The 14416-nt window shown below is 39.5% G+C and overlaps 1 protein-coding gene across 3 annotated transcripts in view; it reads right to left on the bottom strand.

The window, feature by feature from the left end:
• Positions 1-5361: 5361 nt before the first annotated feature.
• Positions 5362-14416, bottom strand: part of MIGA1 (mitoguardin 1) — a 32283-nt gene continuing 23228 nt past the window's right edge. Inside the window, exons 8-16 of one of the 3 annotated variants that reach the window (XM_054383972.1) lie at positions 11986-12104; positions 11732-11804; positions 11325-11411; positions 11085-11183; positions 10620-10754; positions 9136-9189; positions 7602-7718; positions 6922-7083; positions 5362-5973 (exon numbers count right to left, since the gene is read on the bottom strand). In XM_054383972.1, coding sequence (XP_054239947.1) covers positions 5881-5973; positions 6922-7083; positions 7602-7718; positions 9136-9189; positions 10620-10754; positions 11085-11183; positions 11325-11411; positions 11732-11804; positions 11986-12104 — 939 coding nt within the window. In that variant the 3' untranslated portion in view covers positions 5362-5880. Of the gene's footprint in view, positions 5974-6626; positions 7084-7601; positions 7719-9066; positions 9070-9135; positions 9190-10619; positions 10755-11084; positions 11184-11324; positions 11412-11731; positions 11805-11985; positions 12105-14416 lie in introns of those variants that run through there. The other 2 variants (XM_054383973.1, XM_054383974.1) reach the window with 2 other exon arrangements.

The raw sequence follows: 14416 nt of genomic DNA, 5'->3' as shown, positions 1-14416 counted from the left end.
TCAACATATTTTACCCGTGCTGTAGTTCCTTCATTCCTTGCTGTGTAACAGCAGCTGAAGAGAAACAGTACCATGCAAGCTCAATGACTGTTGACTTCACTGACAGGACTTGAGAGATCACGGTACTGAAATGTGAGATAAAATACTGGAGATGAAGCACTACGCCCATTTGCTTCTTCCCTTCTCTGATGACAGGACACAGCCTATCTGCCTCTTCTCTGAAATCCTCTTGGTCAAACTGAAACATCACTGTGCCCTGCTATACCTCTGCCACAAAGGAGAGATCTCCTAGCATCCTGGAGATAAACTGCTGCTTCCACTTGACCAGCCCTACTCTGCTGGTAGTGCTGATGCCTGTAAAAAACAGATTGTGGATAATAGCTTCATCTAAGCAGGTATGGCTGCCATCAGTGCACAGAAAAGCAGCACCATTGCTTCCTCAATTGCCCTTCCATCATCATGAACCTCCCCTTTTCCCACAGCTGGCTTTCAGAGAGCTCACCATGTTCCTTGCTAAAGGGAGTTTGAAAGCTGAATATCCAAGTATAGCAAAAGATTGTCAGATTTCTCTCACTGAGGAAGCTACTCATTTAAAGTATTCCAAGAACAGTTAGAGAAGGTATTTCTTAGGTATGTTTCAAATCATCTACCCAGTTCTTTTACTTCACCAGACTGTGCTTTCTACATATGAGACCCATGCTCTCATGTTTCTTAATACAGTTGACCCTCTTAGAAGATTATTTTACTATTTAATTGGACATTTTTTCCCCTAAGAGATCTTAAAGTCTCTTAAGATCTGAGAGCTAAAATTAGGAATACTACATTTCCTAGCATGTCACTACTTGCTGATTAATTTTCAAAACACCAACTTGTTGTTTTTTTTTCTTTTCACTTTTCTTCTGTGCTAGCAGAAGCTCTTATTTGCCTAAAACAAACGGAACAATAAATAATTTAGAAGTTGTCCCAGAAGCCAAATATTTTCTTTCAAGCCACACTACCTTACAGTCATCATGCAGGATGATGCTGAATTCCAAACGCACTCAGTGTGCCCTTGCTGAAGACCACACTAACAAATTCGAACTCCTCTTGATGTAGAGACATGGTTTGTGGACATAAGGGATTTCTAAGTAACTTTTACTAAAGGCATACCGCATTAGGTGGACTAACATCGCACCTCCACGCACATGCCGCGCCTCACGCCAGCACCAAACCCGCCCGGCTGCCGGAGCTGGCTCCAGCTTGCCCTGGGCCGCCTCTTGCGGGGCGAGCGGAAAGAGCTAAGGCCGGCGGGACTCGGCGGGACTCCTTGCCTGCATTCATTTATATTAAAGTCAGTTACGAGTCGCACCCGTGGCAGAGCAGCGCCGAGCCCGGCCCCTGCCCGCACGATGAGGGTCCGTTGCCCGCAGGGAGGCAGCGCTGGCGGCCGCTGGAAGCCTCGCTCGAATCCCATTACCTCTTTACCCTTAACACCCCAGGCTCTCGCCCTGCTGGCTGACACCCCAACCGAGGGGGCTTGACGGCCGCCCCTGCCCGCCGCGCCCTGCCCACCGGGGCCGCGTTGCGAAGGGGCTGCATCCCCCAGCAGAGCCTCGGGCTGAGGCTCGGCCCTGTCACCCCAGAGGGGAACTGGCCGCCGGGGCTGTGAAACCGAGGCCGACGGAGCAGCTTCCCCGGCGGCGGAAGGAGACTCCGCTTCCGCAGCCACTCTGGCTCAGGGGTGCCGGGGGGCAGCGGGCAGCCGGGCTGCGCCCCACCGCACGGCGAGGCAGCTGGGCGGCAGCGCGGGGCGGGCCGGGCTGCGCGTGGCTGGGAGCGATGCGGGGCCGGGGAGCTCGCCGCAGCCCGCTCTCGCCTCAGTCCGCTCTCGCCTCAGTCCGCTTTCGCCACCGCGGCTGGCGGAGCTGCTCTTACCTGTGAACGCTGCCCCGCCGCTGACGGCTCGGCGTGGTCCCGGCGGGCGGGCTGGCCGCTACGGAGCGCCCCTTGGCTGCGGCCGCCGCTCCGCCGCTGCAAGTTTCCATAAAAGTCGCGACGTGCGGCCGGCACCCGCATTCCAGGCGAGCCCCGCGCCACAGCAGCTGTCTCGGCCCGTCCCGTCCCGCCTCGGCTCCGGCCCCAGCCTTGCGGCGCGGCTCGGCACGCCAGCCCCTCGCCTCGGCGGGGGCCACAGCCCGGCCGCGGCGTCACCCCTTACCCCCCCTCCCCCGCCGCACAGCCGCCCGCGCCAACAGGCTTATTTTGGGCTGGAAGTACCACGAAGCTATATATAACAGGGGAAGGGGGGGAGGCCGGCTCCCGGCTAGCGCGCTCCTGGCCGCGCCGTTGTTGCCGCAGGGCAGGGAGAGGGCTTCGCGGCTGCTGCCAGCGCAAGGGACGGGGACCCCCCCGGCCCCGCAGCCTCCGCCGCCCGCTCGCTATTGTCCTGCCCGAGGCTGAGTGGCTGGCACCCTGGCGCTTTCACAACATGTCCCGCAATCACGGCCTCGGGTAACGGCTGGGTTCCGCTGCTGCGGGGGCTCGTTATCACCCGTACTTACCAGCACCGCAGGCTCCGCAAACCTCCGCGCTTGTCTCCTGGCCCCAAAGCGGAGCTGGCTAAATGCGCGGTCCCGCTCAGAGCGCTCCGCCGCCGCTGGTTCATGCCCTGCCAGCGGCGAGTTTTATACCTGCGGTGATCGGGTCCGAGGTCGTTTTATGGCACATGGAGAGCAATCAACTAATAATAGTAATGTGACAGGGAGCTGATGGAGCAGAACCGAGCTAGTGCCAGACAGCCAGACAGAGCACGCTCACTGTAAGGCAGCGCCTTTCTCTGGAAACTTTGCAAGCAGAGGCAGAAGTACGAGTTTATTGCATTTTACTGCATTCCTTTTCCTGCTTAAGGATGACTTGTTTCCTACATGTTCAGCTTCAAGGTCTCCAGCGCAGAACTTCTTCCCTATCGCACTTGTGTCTGCCACCCTGGAGCCTAACTTGCAGATGGATTATAAATACTAGGATGATAACGACATGACTGAGGCTTTGCAAATCTGAACGACGGCCCTCAAAGTTAAAAGAAAACGTGTTTGTCTTTTGAAGGACAGCGCCGGAACTTTCCCTCAGTGCTACCCTCAAAATAGCTGTACACGCATGCCTGAAGCAAAGGCTTCAGTTAGGGTAGGGTTTTCAAGTGTCAGTGAAAGAACAGCTCTGAGAAGATGAATGTGTCTTACACATAAAACATTGGGGCAGATCAAAGCATAAATACATTGCCCTTCAACAGCAGTAAGGGTTAGACACTTTATCTTTTTCATTACTCCACAAACGAAGTCTTATTCCACAACTAGAGCTCACTATAGCAGTTTGGCTTGGAACTAATCCTGAGAAAACTCATCTCCCAAACCCTGAAAAAGAGACCACAGCTTGCCACAGAGGAAGGAAAGCAATGCAACCATTCTGTTTAGCACCACAGGCAGGGAATCTCTCCAGCTGACCATCTACTGCCTGTGTCACACCACTTGCCTGTACTTTACCTGCAGCTTATGCTGGGGTTTCTTCATTTATGAAGGTGTCTGGCTGAATCAATTTTTGACTTCCAAGACGATAAACCTCAGTATTTTGATTTTGGGTGGACGATTTGCCTATGCCTTGAAGATTTATCAGCACAGTGGACCATTTAATATAAGCAGAATTAAAGAGGTTGACAAAATCAGTTTAAGCTGTCCAGTTTAAAAACTGTTGCAATTCTCTACATATATATTTTTTTTAATATATATAATAAATTTTATAATAGTTTTGGGTTGGGCTTCTTTTGATTGGATGTCAGGGAGCAAATTCCAATTTCAAGATGATTAACTGGCATCGAAATTCCTGCCATATTAAATAGAAATTTGCATTAGATTTCAAGAATTGTTCAAATTCAAGTTTTAGACACGGTTACATGAGCAACAGTTGTTTCACTGAATTATTTAATATACAGAGCTGCAGTTCACTTAGGCAATAAGAAGTTCATAAATACACTCACTCTGCCACTTGATTTGACACATTTAGTTTGTTAGTAACCAAACACTACAGAAGTATAATAATCAAGAACACATTACAAGTGAGAACATTATTACAATTAAATTACAAGTGATATAAATATTTGATTCCTGTATAATCCCTCCCCACTCAACATTTCTGACCTTGGGAGTCGTTATGGCAGAAAAGGATGGCTTTTAAATCTGACTTGTTCTTATTAGCATGGGAAGTGGCATTCAAAACTATTTTAAAATTTGAGATACTTATGAACTAAATTCCGATTTTGATTATGAATTGCTTTGGTGCAGCTCTGGCACTTGTGTTGTCAAAGATAGTAGACTCTTGAAATTCTTAAGCCATATGGCCGCTTATCAACAGCTCTTCCTTGTACACCTTCCAGCCAAGGTGTGTAAACCCTAGGTTGTAATACAGCTGATGTGAGTTCTGTGTTAAAAGGAGAAAGCCATCTCCCAAAAATCTATAGCTTTGTTCCTGTCCTTTTCTTAATTGCTCCTGAATCAGTTATTTGCTGGTGGTAACTTACAGCAACCAGACAGTGTAATTCTTATTTTGGATTGGAAATACAATCAGTCCAATTTCCAACCAGATTCTGTGAGCTTTTGAGAGCTCTGGTGCATGGAAGTGCTCCTGCTTTAAAGAGATACATTTATTTACCATAGATAGTATCAGGTAGTATTTCGGTGTTTCATTAGTTGGTGTTCTTTTTGTTTTGTGTTTTTTTTTCCTTTTTTTTTTTTTTTCTTTCTTCCCCTATTCTTCTGTTTTAAAAAAAAAATTAAATCCTTTCAGTTTCAACAGAACATAGGCTTTTAAATTATCTGGAAACCTTTATAATCTCATGTGCAATGCTGCTGCACTTCAACACCTTTTTATAAATAATAGGAAAATTGATCACTTAAATATGCATTTGCTTCTGCAAAAAAGCTAATTCCTGTTTTTTCTGTGATGAATGTTAAGGTGTAATTTTCTTCATACCATTGAAGAAAATTAGATGACACAAACCACAGCAGACAGTTTCCTTTCACACATTGCAACCTCCAGGTCATACGTTTGCTATAGAACACATTTACTCTGTTCCTTCTATTTTCAGGTATTCCTGTTGATTCTGAACCCAATGAGACACCAGAAACCTCCCTGTTCCGTGTCATTTCATTCATAGACTTGCAAAAAGCTGCCAAAATACAGACAAGTTTAATCTAAATGAGATGAGTGAGAAAAACTTCACATTCCAGCATTGCAAAGCCATATTTCACACAGCAAAAAGTAAAGCATGGAGTATAGTGCCAAAGTCCAGTAACTTAAGTGGTGGAAATAGGCTGACAGCAGGATTTGCAATTTCTGTTTTATTACACATCAAAGTACATTTTTTTCCTTTAATAAACTACAATCAGTTGGCATTTTACACAAGCCATATGACACATTTTCATAATTACTGTGTTTATCAAATGAGTACAACAAAGGAGCAAAATGTTGGCTTCAGAAAAAAAAATTCAATGGAATTACACAGGCCCTCCCTTTCAAATACCAACTTTTTTTTCTCTTTGCCACAGAAGTTGAAATGTTTGTAACCAAAGTTTGTTTCAATATGCTGGATTTTAACAACATGCTTCTCAAATATCTGAATATTTAGAATTGCTCTGTAATTACTGTGTGTTACTTGACACAGGACAGATTCTTGTGGGCTGGCTTTGTGCGGCAAAGCACATGTCAGTGTAGTTGAAGAGCCTAAGCTAATATGAAACATTGGTTCAGCTTATAGAATTCAGAGATTTTAGATCAACATTATTTATTACCTCTAGCACAGGAAAAAAATGACACAAAGTTCCCTCATGCCTTCTTACTGTGCTGTGCTCCTATCTAAAGTTCCATAGGGTTCCATACCCTGAGCCACAGTTTTGCAGTGCATATAGATGGCCACAATCGCTTATTCTTAAGTACACATCTGACTTCCTACAAGGAAGGAACACTGAAATGTTTTTAATTATAAAACACTGCCTTTGATTGTGGTGTTTCATGATTAACAAATCTCATCCCACATCCCACATCCTTATTTAAAAATATATTTTGAAATGCTACATATGAACTGAGAATGGTATTATTTACCACCACTGTATAAAGTAGTAATAGTTTTAGAAAAAGGAAAAGTTTAAAAATTAATTGGTGAAGCTAGCATAGCTTTTTTAAATAAAAGTGCTCTCAAAACACCTTCATGATGTTTAGATATCTTAAAACAAAATAAAAATGCTTTCTGTAAAGTCATTCCTGCATCACTCTGTTACACTGTAGTGCAAAATGACTGCTTACACCCACGCAAATGTAATTTCAGGGCAGTGGCAACATGTTTAGTTTTGTGAGTGTGATTACTCTATTGTACATGTCACATGAATCAGAGGCTGCATATACCCCAAGTCCAAACACCTTCTAGATCTATAACACAGAATGATTTGGAGACTCTGCAATTAACATTTTTTGCACTATAAGCCTTTAAAGAAAACAACTCCATCAGCTTCACTTTACAAATTATCTGTGCAAAAGTACAGTATTTCATAAATAAACTTTACCCAAATATTACAGAAAAAAAAGCTTTGGGATACATTAGGTATAAATACACTGACAGCTGAGCTGCAACCTTCATTTAGGTATATACAATAATATGCTCACCTGTTTCTTTTCATAGATGTACATTTAACCTCCCTGAGTCCTTTTCCATACTTAGCCACATGATAAAATTTGAGATGCTTGCTCAGTAACAGCAATGAGAGCTTTGGCGTTAGAGAGCAAGGTGGGAAGGAGTACGTCAAGGCGTGCTCCCATTTCAGCTGGCATGGATTTTAAGCTTACTTACTGTACTTTTGCTTCCAAGAGACCGCTGGTCATGACATGCCCATGACCACTCACGCAAGCACCAACATGTCTTAGTGAATCTGCCCCAAGATAGGCCATTAGAAGTTCAGTGTGTCGGATTAATAACTGCAGAAGATCTTCAGCCAAACTCTCCATAGTTGAGTATCTCACCTTTTCAAAATCAAAAATGTCTTTAAGGAAGAAAAGCACTTGATCCTAGTGGGAGGAAAAAAGAAGAGGAAAAAAACTTGTATTGACTTAAAAGAAGAAGACAATATGCAATGCTGGCTATTTCTTTTACATGTTTCCTAAAAATCATCCATTTATGCATTCTTTGGAACTTAGGTAGAAGTGCACTAAAAGAGATGTTACAAAACAGAAGAAGACAATATGCAATGCTGGCTATTTCTTTCACATGTTTCCTAAAAATCATCCATTTATACATTCTTTGGACCTAAGGTAAAAGTGCACTAAAAGAGACTTTAAAAAACAGGGCTTTTTTTTTGCTTTAAAAAATTTCAATACAAAAATACTTCTTCAAAAATACTACTTCATCTCTTACTGCTAGTCCTAAACTTAGGAAAATGAAAATGTATTCCTACAAATAAGATCCTAATTCCTTTTAACCCGGAAGAATAGATATATATATATACACACACCCACACACACCCCTTTTTTTTTTTTTTTTTTTTTGTAATTCAGATAAACAGTAATTAAAAAGAAAAGTTGCAAACCTTGAAGAAGCAGCATAGGTCGTAAAGGGAATTTCTAGGGCCTAAAAAGCCCCATGCCAAAACAGGGCTGATATGTTCACATATAGCATAGAAATGTGCAAAAAATCCATCAGGCACCTGGTGATGTAAAAATTGTAGACAAAAGTTACACAGAAAATTTATACTACGTTTCATTTGTATAAAAGTAAGTCTTCAGAAAAGCCTAAAGTACCCACTACTGCAGGGCTGTGATGACTTGGAACTCCTTTAAGTTAGAGGGCAACTACACCAAACAAGTGGCTAGATTTTTTTTTTTTTTTAATTCAGTGGTACTTTTTATTTTAAGATGTATAGGCATAATGGACTTGATGATCTTAAAGGTCTTTCCCAACCAAAATGATTCAATTCTACAAAGATCATGAACGATCTACTCTGACTCCCACTTGCCAGACCAGATAGTTTTATTCAGTTCTTGATTGAGAGCTCTTGTACACTATGTGTAGCTGAAACTGGCAAAAAAAGTAAGCAACCTGAATGGAAAAATAAAAATACACCTTACAAGAATTCATCCTTAAGGCTAAAGAAACCACCTGTGAATGTCAATCCTGTTATTTTTACAACTTAAAGGCACTCAGAGAATACAGCACAGTATAAATTTACTATATCTGAATGCACAGTTTATTTTGTATACTCATAAGCATATATTTATAATTTTGTAACCTTGGTTGATTTATAGAATAATAAAAATATGAATTAATCATAAATCAAAACACAAAATACCACATAAAAAACTAAGTACATTTAAGTTCATCAAACTCCTTCTGGTACTGTTAGTCTCTTGCTTGCAAAGACTTCCATAATGCTTAACTTTATCCACTTTTGAATGACTCCAGCAGCACTGATGAAACTAGTCCCACAGAGTAAAATTTATCCACACACAAACTCAGACAGAGGGAGACTTCAATATAGAAAGGAGCTACAGAGTAAGGTAGTTGTGCATTGAAATAGGGATGAAAATAATACATTGCTATATCATGTGGGATAAATATAATAAAGGGAGATAATCCATTTATATAAAATTAGTGTAGAAAAATATGTATTTACATAAAATTGCCAATCACATTGACACAGGGATGTAACATCTCAGATCTTAAGATATAATAGTAGCTGAGGGCCTTTTATAAAACACAACTGCCATTGGAAGCAATTTTTTTTTGATGATGAAAGAAGTCTTTAGCACTTGAAAGCCTTGTTAATAGGTCCTCTGAGAATCAGAGAAAGGTGTCAGTGCCAATCACTTCAGCAGAGATTCTTCACCTGTGGTATGCAAAACCACTGCCAATGGCTATGGCTGTCCTGCAGCAAGCCTCAATTCTGCTTTTGGACTGACTATTACAGAGATGGAGCATTTGCCTCCTAGGTCTAATAAGATGCTCCAGAGGTGGAAGGCAGGAGCTGCTGGCACAGAGGAGTTCTGCTTTGAGACCTGCTGAGTTCCTTCACTGAGAGGTCAGGATGCAGAAAAGGGATCCACGTAGTTTCCAAAGCAGCTTACCTTCATTTGTTGTCTTTTCTGCTTCAGTACTGACCAACAACTTGAAGCCACAGCCTAAATTAAAAACAAAAAGATCCCAAACCTCAGTGTAACTTTACTATAAGAGAAAATATTTCTCATTTTGAAAAAAAAAAAAGTTATCTGTAGATCACATTTCTCTATTTGGCAGGTTTGGATTTTCTTCAATCTTGTGATAGCACAGACTTTAAAAAAATATAAAATATCAGCTGATACAAATAACTGATTTTATATGTGGTCCACATTTGTTATTCTCAGACCTTCTTTTGTAACATTTTATTTAATTCAAATGTAATTTGTCATCCTGGATGATTTGAGAGTTGCAACAGCTAGCAACACTCACTGGGTTTAACTGAGGATCAGTCTCTCATGTAACAAAATGTGTGCTCAGACGCAAGTAACTATTTTAGATATTAAAGTAGCACGTGAACACATTGAAATGTCCTTTTACATTTCAGTGAAAACATTCTTGCAATAGCTTCAAATTCAGCTACACAGTTTTGTCCAAATATGGACCTAAGAAATAAAGTATAGAGATACCAGTACTAGGCTTTTTCTCCTCATAGCTTGTAACCATCCCCATCTGATTCTCCTTCAGTACTGCAAGATAATTTACTACTCAGAAAACACAATGTTATCACATACCTACAAAAATAAATACTTGCACGTTAATTTCATTTTTTCCCTCTAGACTGAACATTTCCATTGAAAAGACAAAAATAGAAGGAAAACTGGCATTTAATAGATACAACCATATGAAATGACAGTAGTATCTCTGCCAGCTGACCATAGCAGTAGCCTGTATGTCTGTAACAGAGGGATGAGATCTATTTGACAAACAGGCACATCTGAAAAAAAACATGAAATGTTACCAGCATGTGAATTCCTGTATTGTATTAATTTACTTTTGTTTGCTTGCAGCTTTGTGTGCTATTCTTAAATCTCTGGTACACAAACCAAAACCTTTATCCAAGACGTGTAACAGAAACTTCCCTTCTAAAATTCTGCTTCTCCAACAAAACTCGTTGTTTTTGCATGACAAGTTAGAAGTATTTTCTCCAATACACTTCATCATGCTCTGTATTTTGAGGCCAGAGTTGTAGCTTTGAAATTGCTATGATGAAAATTGTGATTAATATAATCTTTTATTTTATCTGAGGAATATTTCAGGTACATACTGATAGCTGAATTAGACTTTGCAGGGAAAGCCAGTGTAGTCTCTTTGCTTCAAAATTAATGCTATCAGCAAGATGATATACACAGCCTTTATGCTTCAGTTGCTGAATTTATTGTTGTTTTTCCTCTGTGCTTTAAGCAAATAAAGCACAGATAGCCCTAAGAACAGTTCTGGCACATACAGAAATTTTGTATTAGAATGCTCACACCAATGTTATATAGATCACACCAACTACTTATTGTAATGTACTACAGGATGAGGATTATGAAAATTACACATAAATACTTACTGTTTCTTTAAAAGAGGAATTTAGCCAGCGGTTATTTACTACATTTTGTATAGATATTGGTGGATTTTCTAAATCTTCAAAGGAATCCATTAATATAAAGTCCAGAACAACATCATAAAAATTCAAGTTTTTCACCTAAGTTAAATCAGAACACAATCTAAGTTAGTTAGTTTCTCTTTCAACAGTGGAATTCAGCATGCATTGCATTCTAATACAATATCAATATGCAGTGTTGTGATTGTTTTAAATGAAGAGTAAAGACGCTTTGTCAGTAAAGGAGAAGTTGAAAAAAAGATTACATTCTTTCTAGTACTAAATTACAGTGGTGAATGCCATTTCTCTAAATCAGCAATATAAACCAAAGAGAGTTGCCTTTTCCACAGTTCTAAACTGTAAACATTTATTTTCAGATGATATGGTTTGCACAACTAAGGGTAAAAATAGTTTTCAGAAATTCAGACTCACTCCTCTAGCAGCAAGTTCCATTTCTGTATTATCCCAGTGATCTGTTTGTTCCAAAAATTGTATCATTTCATCAAAGACATCTTCAAATTTCTTTGGATTCTGTAAAGTATAAGCAATGAGTATCAAGCAAGCTTAACAAGTGAGATGGTCTACTTACTCTGGAAAGTGAATTCTAGTAGAAATTACAGCATTAGTTAAACATTAGTTAAACAAAGCATTAGTTAAAAAAAAAGCTTTTACCTTCCGTGCTCTCACAATTAAAGCAGACAAAATTTTTCTTCCACTTTCAGCAAGAAATATTCTGTTTGCTGTTTCTGAAAGAATGATCTAGAAAAGGTTTCAGAAAATATAGACATATTCATTCACAAGTTATAGTAAGTGAGCTTAAACACTTTAATCAAGTTTATTGTAATTATAACCACTACTAGTTCCTAATAAGCCTTTGGTGCAAAGGTTCCAAAGCTCATCACAAAACTGGGACTCCTCTGCAAGTATGTCTCATTTCAGAGGTATAGAAATGTAAAAGTAACAAGAAAATATTTAATTACAGAGGATGTTATAAAAATGTTTGCACAGGTAGTGCATTGGTTCAAAGCTACATACTTTAGGCTTAAGAAGACAATTAAATCACTTCTCTTACTATTTACCTGAAAAGCTTGTCGAATACAATGAAGCTTAGCAAGGAAGTCACTGTCTCCCAGGCATTCAAACATTTCAGTCCTATACAAAACAGAAAAGTTTTCAAAGACAATTAAAAAATGAACCCCAAGAAAATTCAACTAAGTCTAATTCCTAGAAAAAATACCTAGTACATGTTAACCTCTAACACCTGAATGAGTCCTACGTAGCCTATTTAATTCTTGCTTGTCTTGAAAAGAATTAAGTAGATGTAAATGAATACCTTAACACTCGTGAATAAATTTTGCCCTCTTCTGCCAAGTGCATAGCTTCTTCATACAATGGGCAATGGCAAAGGGAATCTAGACCATAGGTGTTACGAATCTCTCTGTGCTCTGTAAGCTGGAAAAAAAAGCATAAAAAATTGCTGTTCATTAAAGAGGTCGCTAATAATCTTTCTTAAGATAAAACAAATCAAGGATCCACCATAAGAGGTATCCTTTTCTGCATCTGCTTCAAAGGGGCAACACACCACTAGTAAACAGAAGAGAAACACCACACTATTAACACACTGTTCCTTTGCAACTTTTAAAATCTGAAAGCTGCAGTTTGAAGTTTCAAAAGTTTACTTAACAAAATAGAGGCACTTCTATTTTGGGTTTAATTCGCCTACTCAAGTTTTCAATTTGCCTAGTTAAATCTAATGGGCCTCAAAGCTGTTAAATAAATAAATTGTCAGGACACAAAGGACAGAATGATTGCTGGAAATACTATTATCAACCCACCCATTTTTGCTTCACTACTTGCCAAACATATTGCATGAGCACCCAGCATTTTACTACAGGCTCCCAAAAAGATTTTCATTATCAGCTTTAATTCTGGGGTTGTCATATAAATTAATGTGAACTCAGACATTCTGAGAGGAAAAAAACAAAAACACAACCAAAAACAGATGAAGAAAACAAAGCACATAAGTAATACAGAGAACTCCTGTTTATAGGGTATCACATTTAATTCACAAAACAATGGCTAGCTAAAATTTCCAGTACAAACATTACATCATACTATTAATGATCAAAAAAAAAAACAAACCAGAACCTGGAGGCTTACACATACTTTGGTTTAGTTAATGACGAGAAAATTAATTCTAACCTTTTTTTAATCAGTTGTGAGGTTTTTTTTTCCTATATCCTACGGGGGTAAATAAATCTTCTAGGCTATAAAAACAGAGCCTACAAACATCTTTAAAAACAAATAAATAATTCTCACAGTAACTGAACAACATAGCTACCTTGTATCTCAGAAGGTGGATGAGTTTTGTTCAGACACTAATAATTTTTTTTTCTGGACAGTTCAGCTTTGTGGCTACATCTGCTAGCAAAAAAATGCTGAAACCATTGTTGTAAAGCATCAAAATTCCAGAACTTGGAATAGTTTTTAGGCCCAGGATTCCCTGACTGCTTTGGTCTAATGAACAGACTCAGTACTCTGATTTGCCACCCACAAGTTGTTTCTTAGTAAGTAGAAAAAATTCTCAGCTGTGCATCAAGATCTGATTTTGACTACTAAAATAACCACCTACATGAATGTAAGAAAATAAACAATGCCAGACCTTTTAGGAATTCTTGCTAGCCTTCCCTAATAAAAAGGTCAATTTACTGGCACAGTCAGCATTCCTTACATTCAGAGAAACTATATACCCTGTATTTTAAAAGCTGCTGATTATCTCCTTTTTCTGGACAGCTTCATCTTGTAAAAGATTCTTTTAATTTTTTTTAAACACAAGTAGCTGAAGGTTGAGTGTGATACATGCTTTAGGAGTTAGAAGATGTATGTCATGGTGATTGCTAACTAAAACATCTGAAATGGTAGTTTTAATAAACTAAAATGATAAGGTAGTGCATTCTTCCTAGTATCTACAAGAAAACAGGAAAGAAGTTCATGTATTTTCAGGACCTCCTTCTATGACTTGCATATATTACAAGCCATCTGATACATTAAGGAAAACACACATTCAGAAGATGATTTTATCTGAATTACTGCTGCAATTGCATTAATTTTAAGTGTAAAGAACAATGTGTGTTCACTATGTTGTGGGTCTCAGTGGTTGTACTACTCCTTGCCAGGCAGAAAAACTGTAGACTATGTGTGGAGTCTGGTACAGAGGCTTCCACCTACATAGTACCATGGAGGTATTATGGTACAAAAATTGGTTCAGTGCTAATATAAGGGACTTGTTACAAATGTTACATCTATCTCCTAAGAATTAAAAACTGTATAGTGTACAGTACATACAGAGAGAGCAGCCAGTGTATAGTAACACACTGGCTATTACTTGCCAACATTATTCCCTCTGGTATTCCCTGTTTCAGGAAAGGGATAAAACATCTGCCTGGAAATTAGGAAAAAGGTAACCCTACCTTTCAGCCACAGGACTCTTTCAATACTTTCTGAACCTAAAATTCAGTTTCAGTCACTTTGAAGTTTTTTGTGCCATACACAAATAATTACAGGCATGTGGATACTGGTGTTCTTTCCCTGTTATCAAAGCTTGCTCCTTGCTGCACTGTTGTTTTGTTGGGTTTTTTTAATAGATTTAAATTGAGAAAAAGACAACTTTAGCAAAGAGATCACCGATTAAAAAAAGAGCAGCTGAAGTTTTATTCACAAGTCTAAAATAGTCTCCTAAGCTTTGGACAGAGTTAAGATTGTAA

The sequence above is a fragment of the Indicator indicator genome, chromosome 10 (assembly GCF_027791375.1).
Source record: "Indicator indicator isolate 239-I01 chromosome 10, UM_Iind_1.1, whole genome shotgun sequence".
NCBI classification, from domain to species: Eukaryota; Metazoa; Chordata; class Aves; order Piciformes; family Indicatoridae; genus Indicator; species Indicator indicator.
The sequence above is the reverse complement of the archived record's forward strand: the minus strand, read 5'-3'. Positions and strand labels throughout refer to the sequence as shown.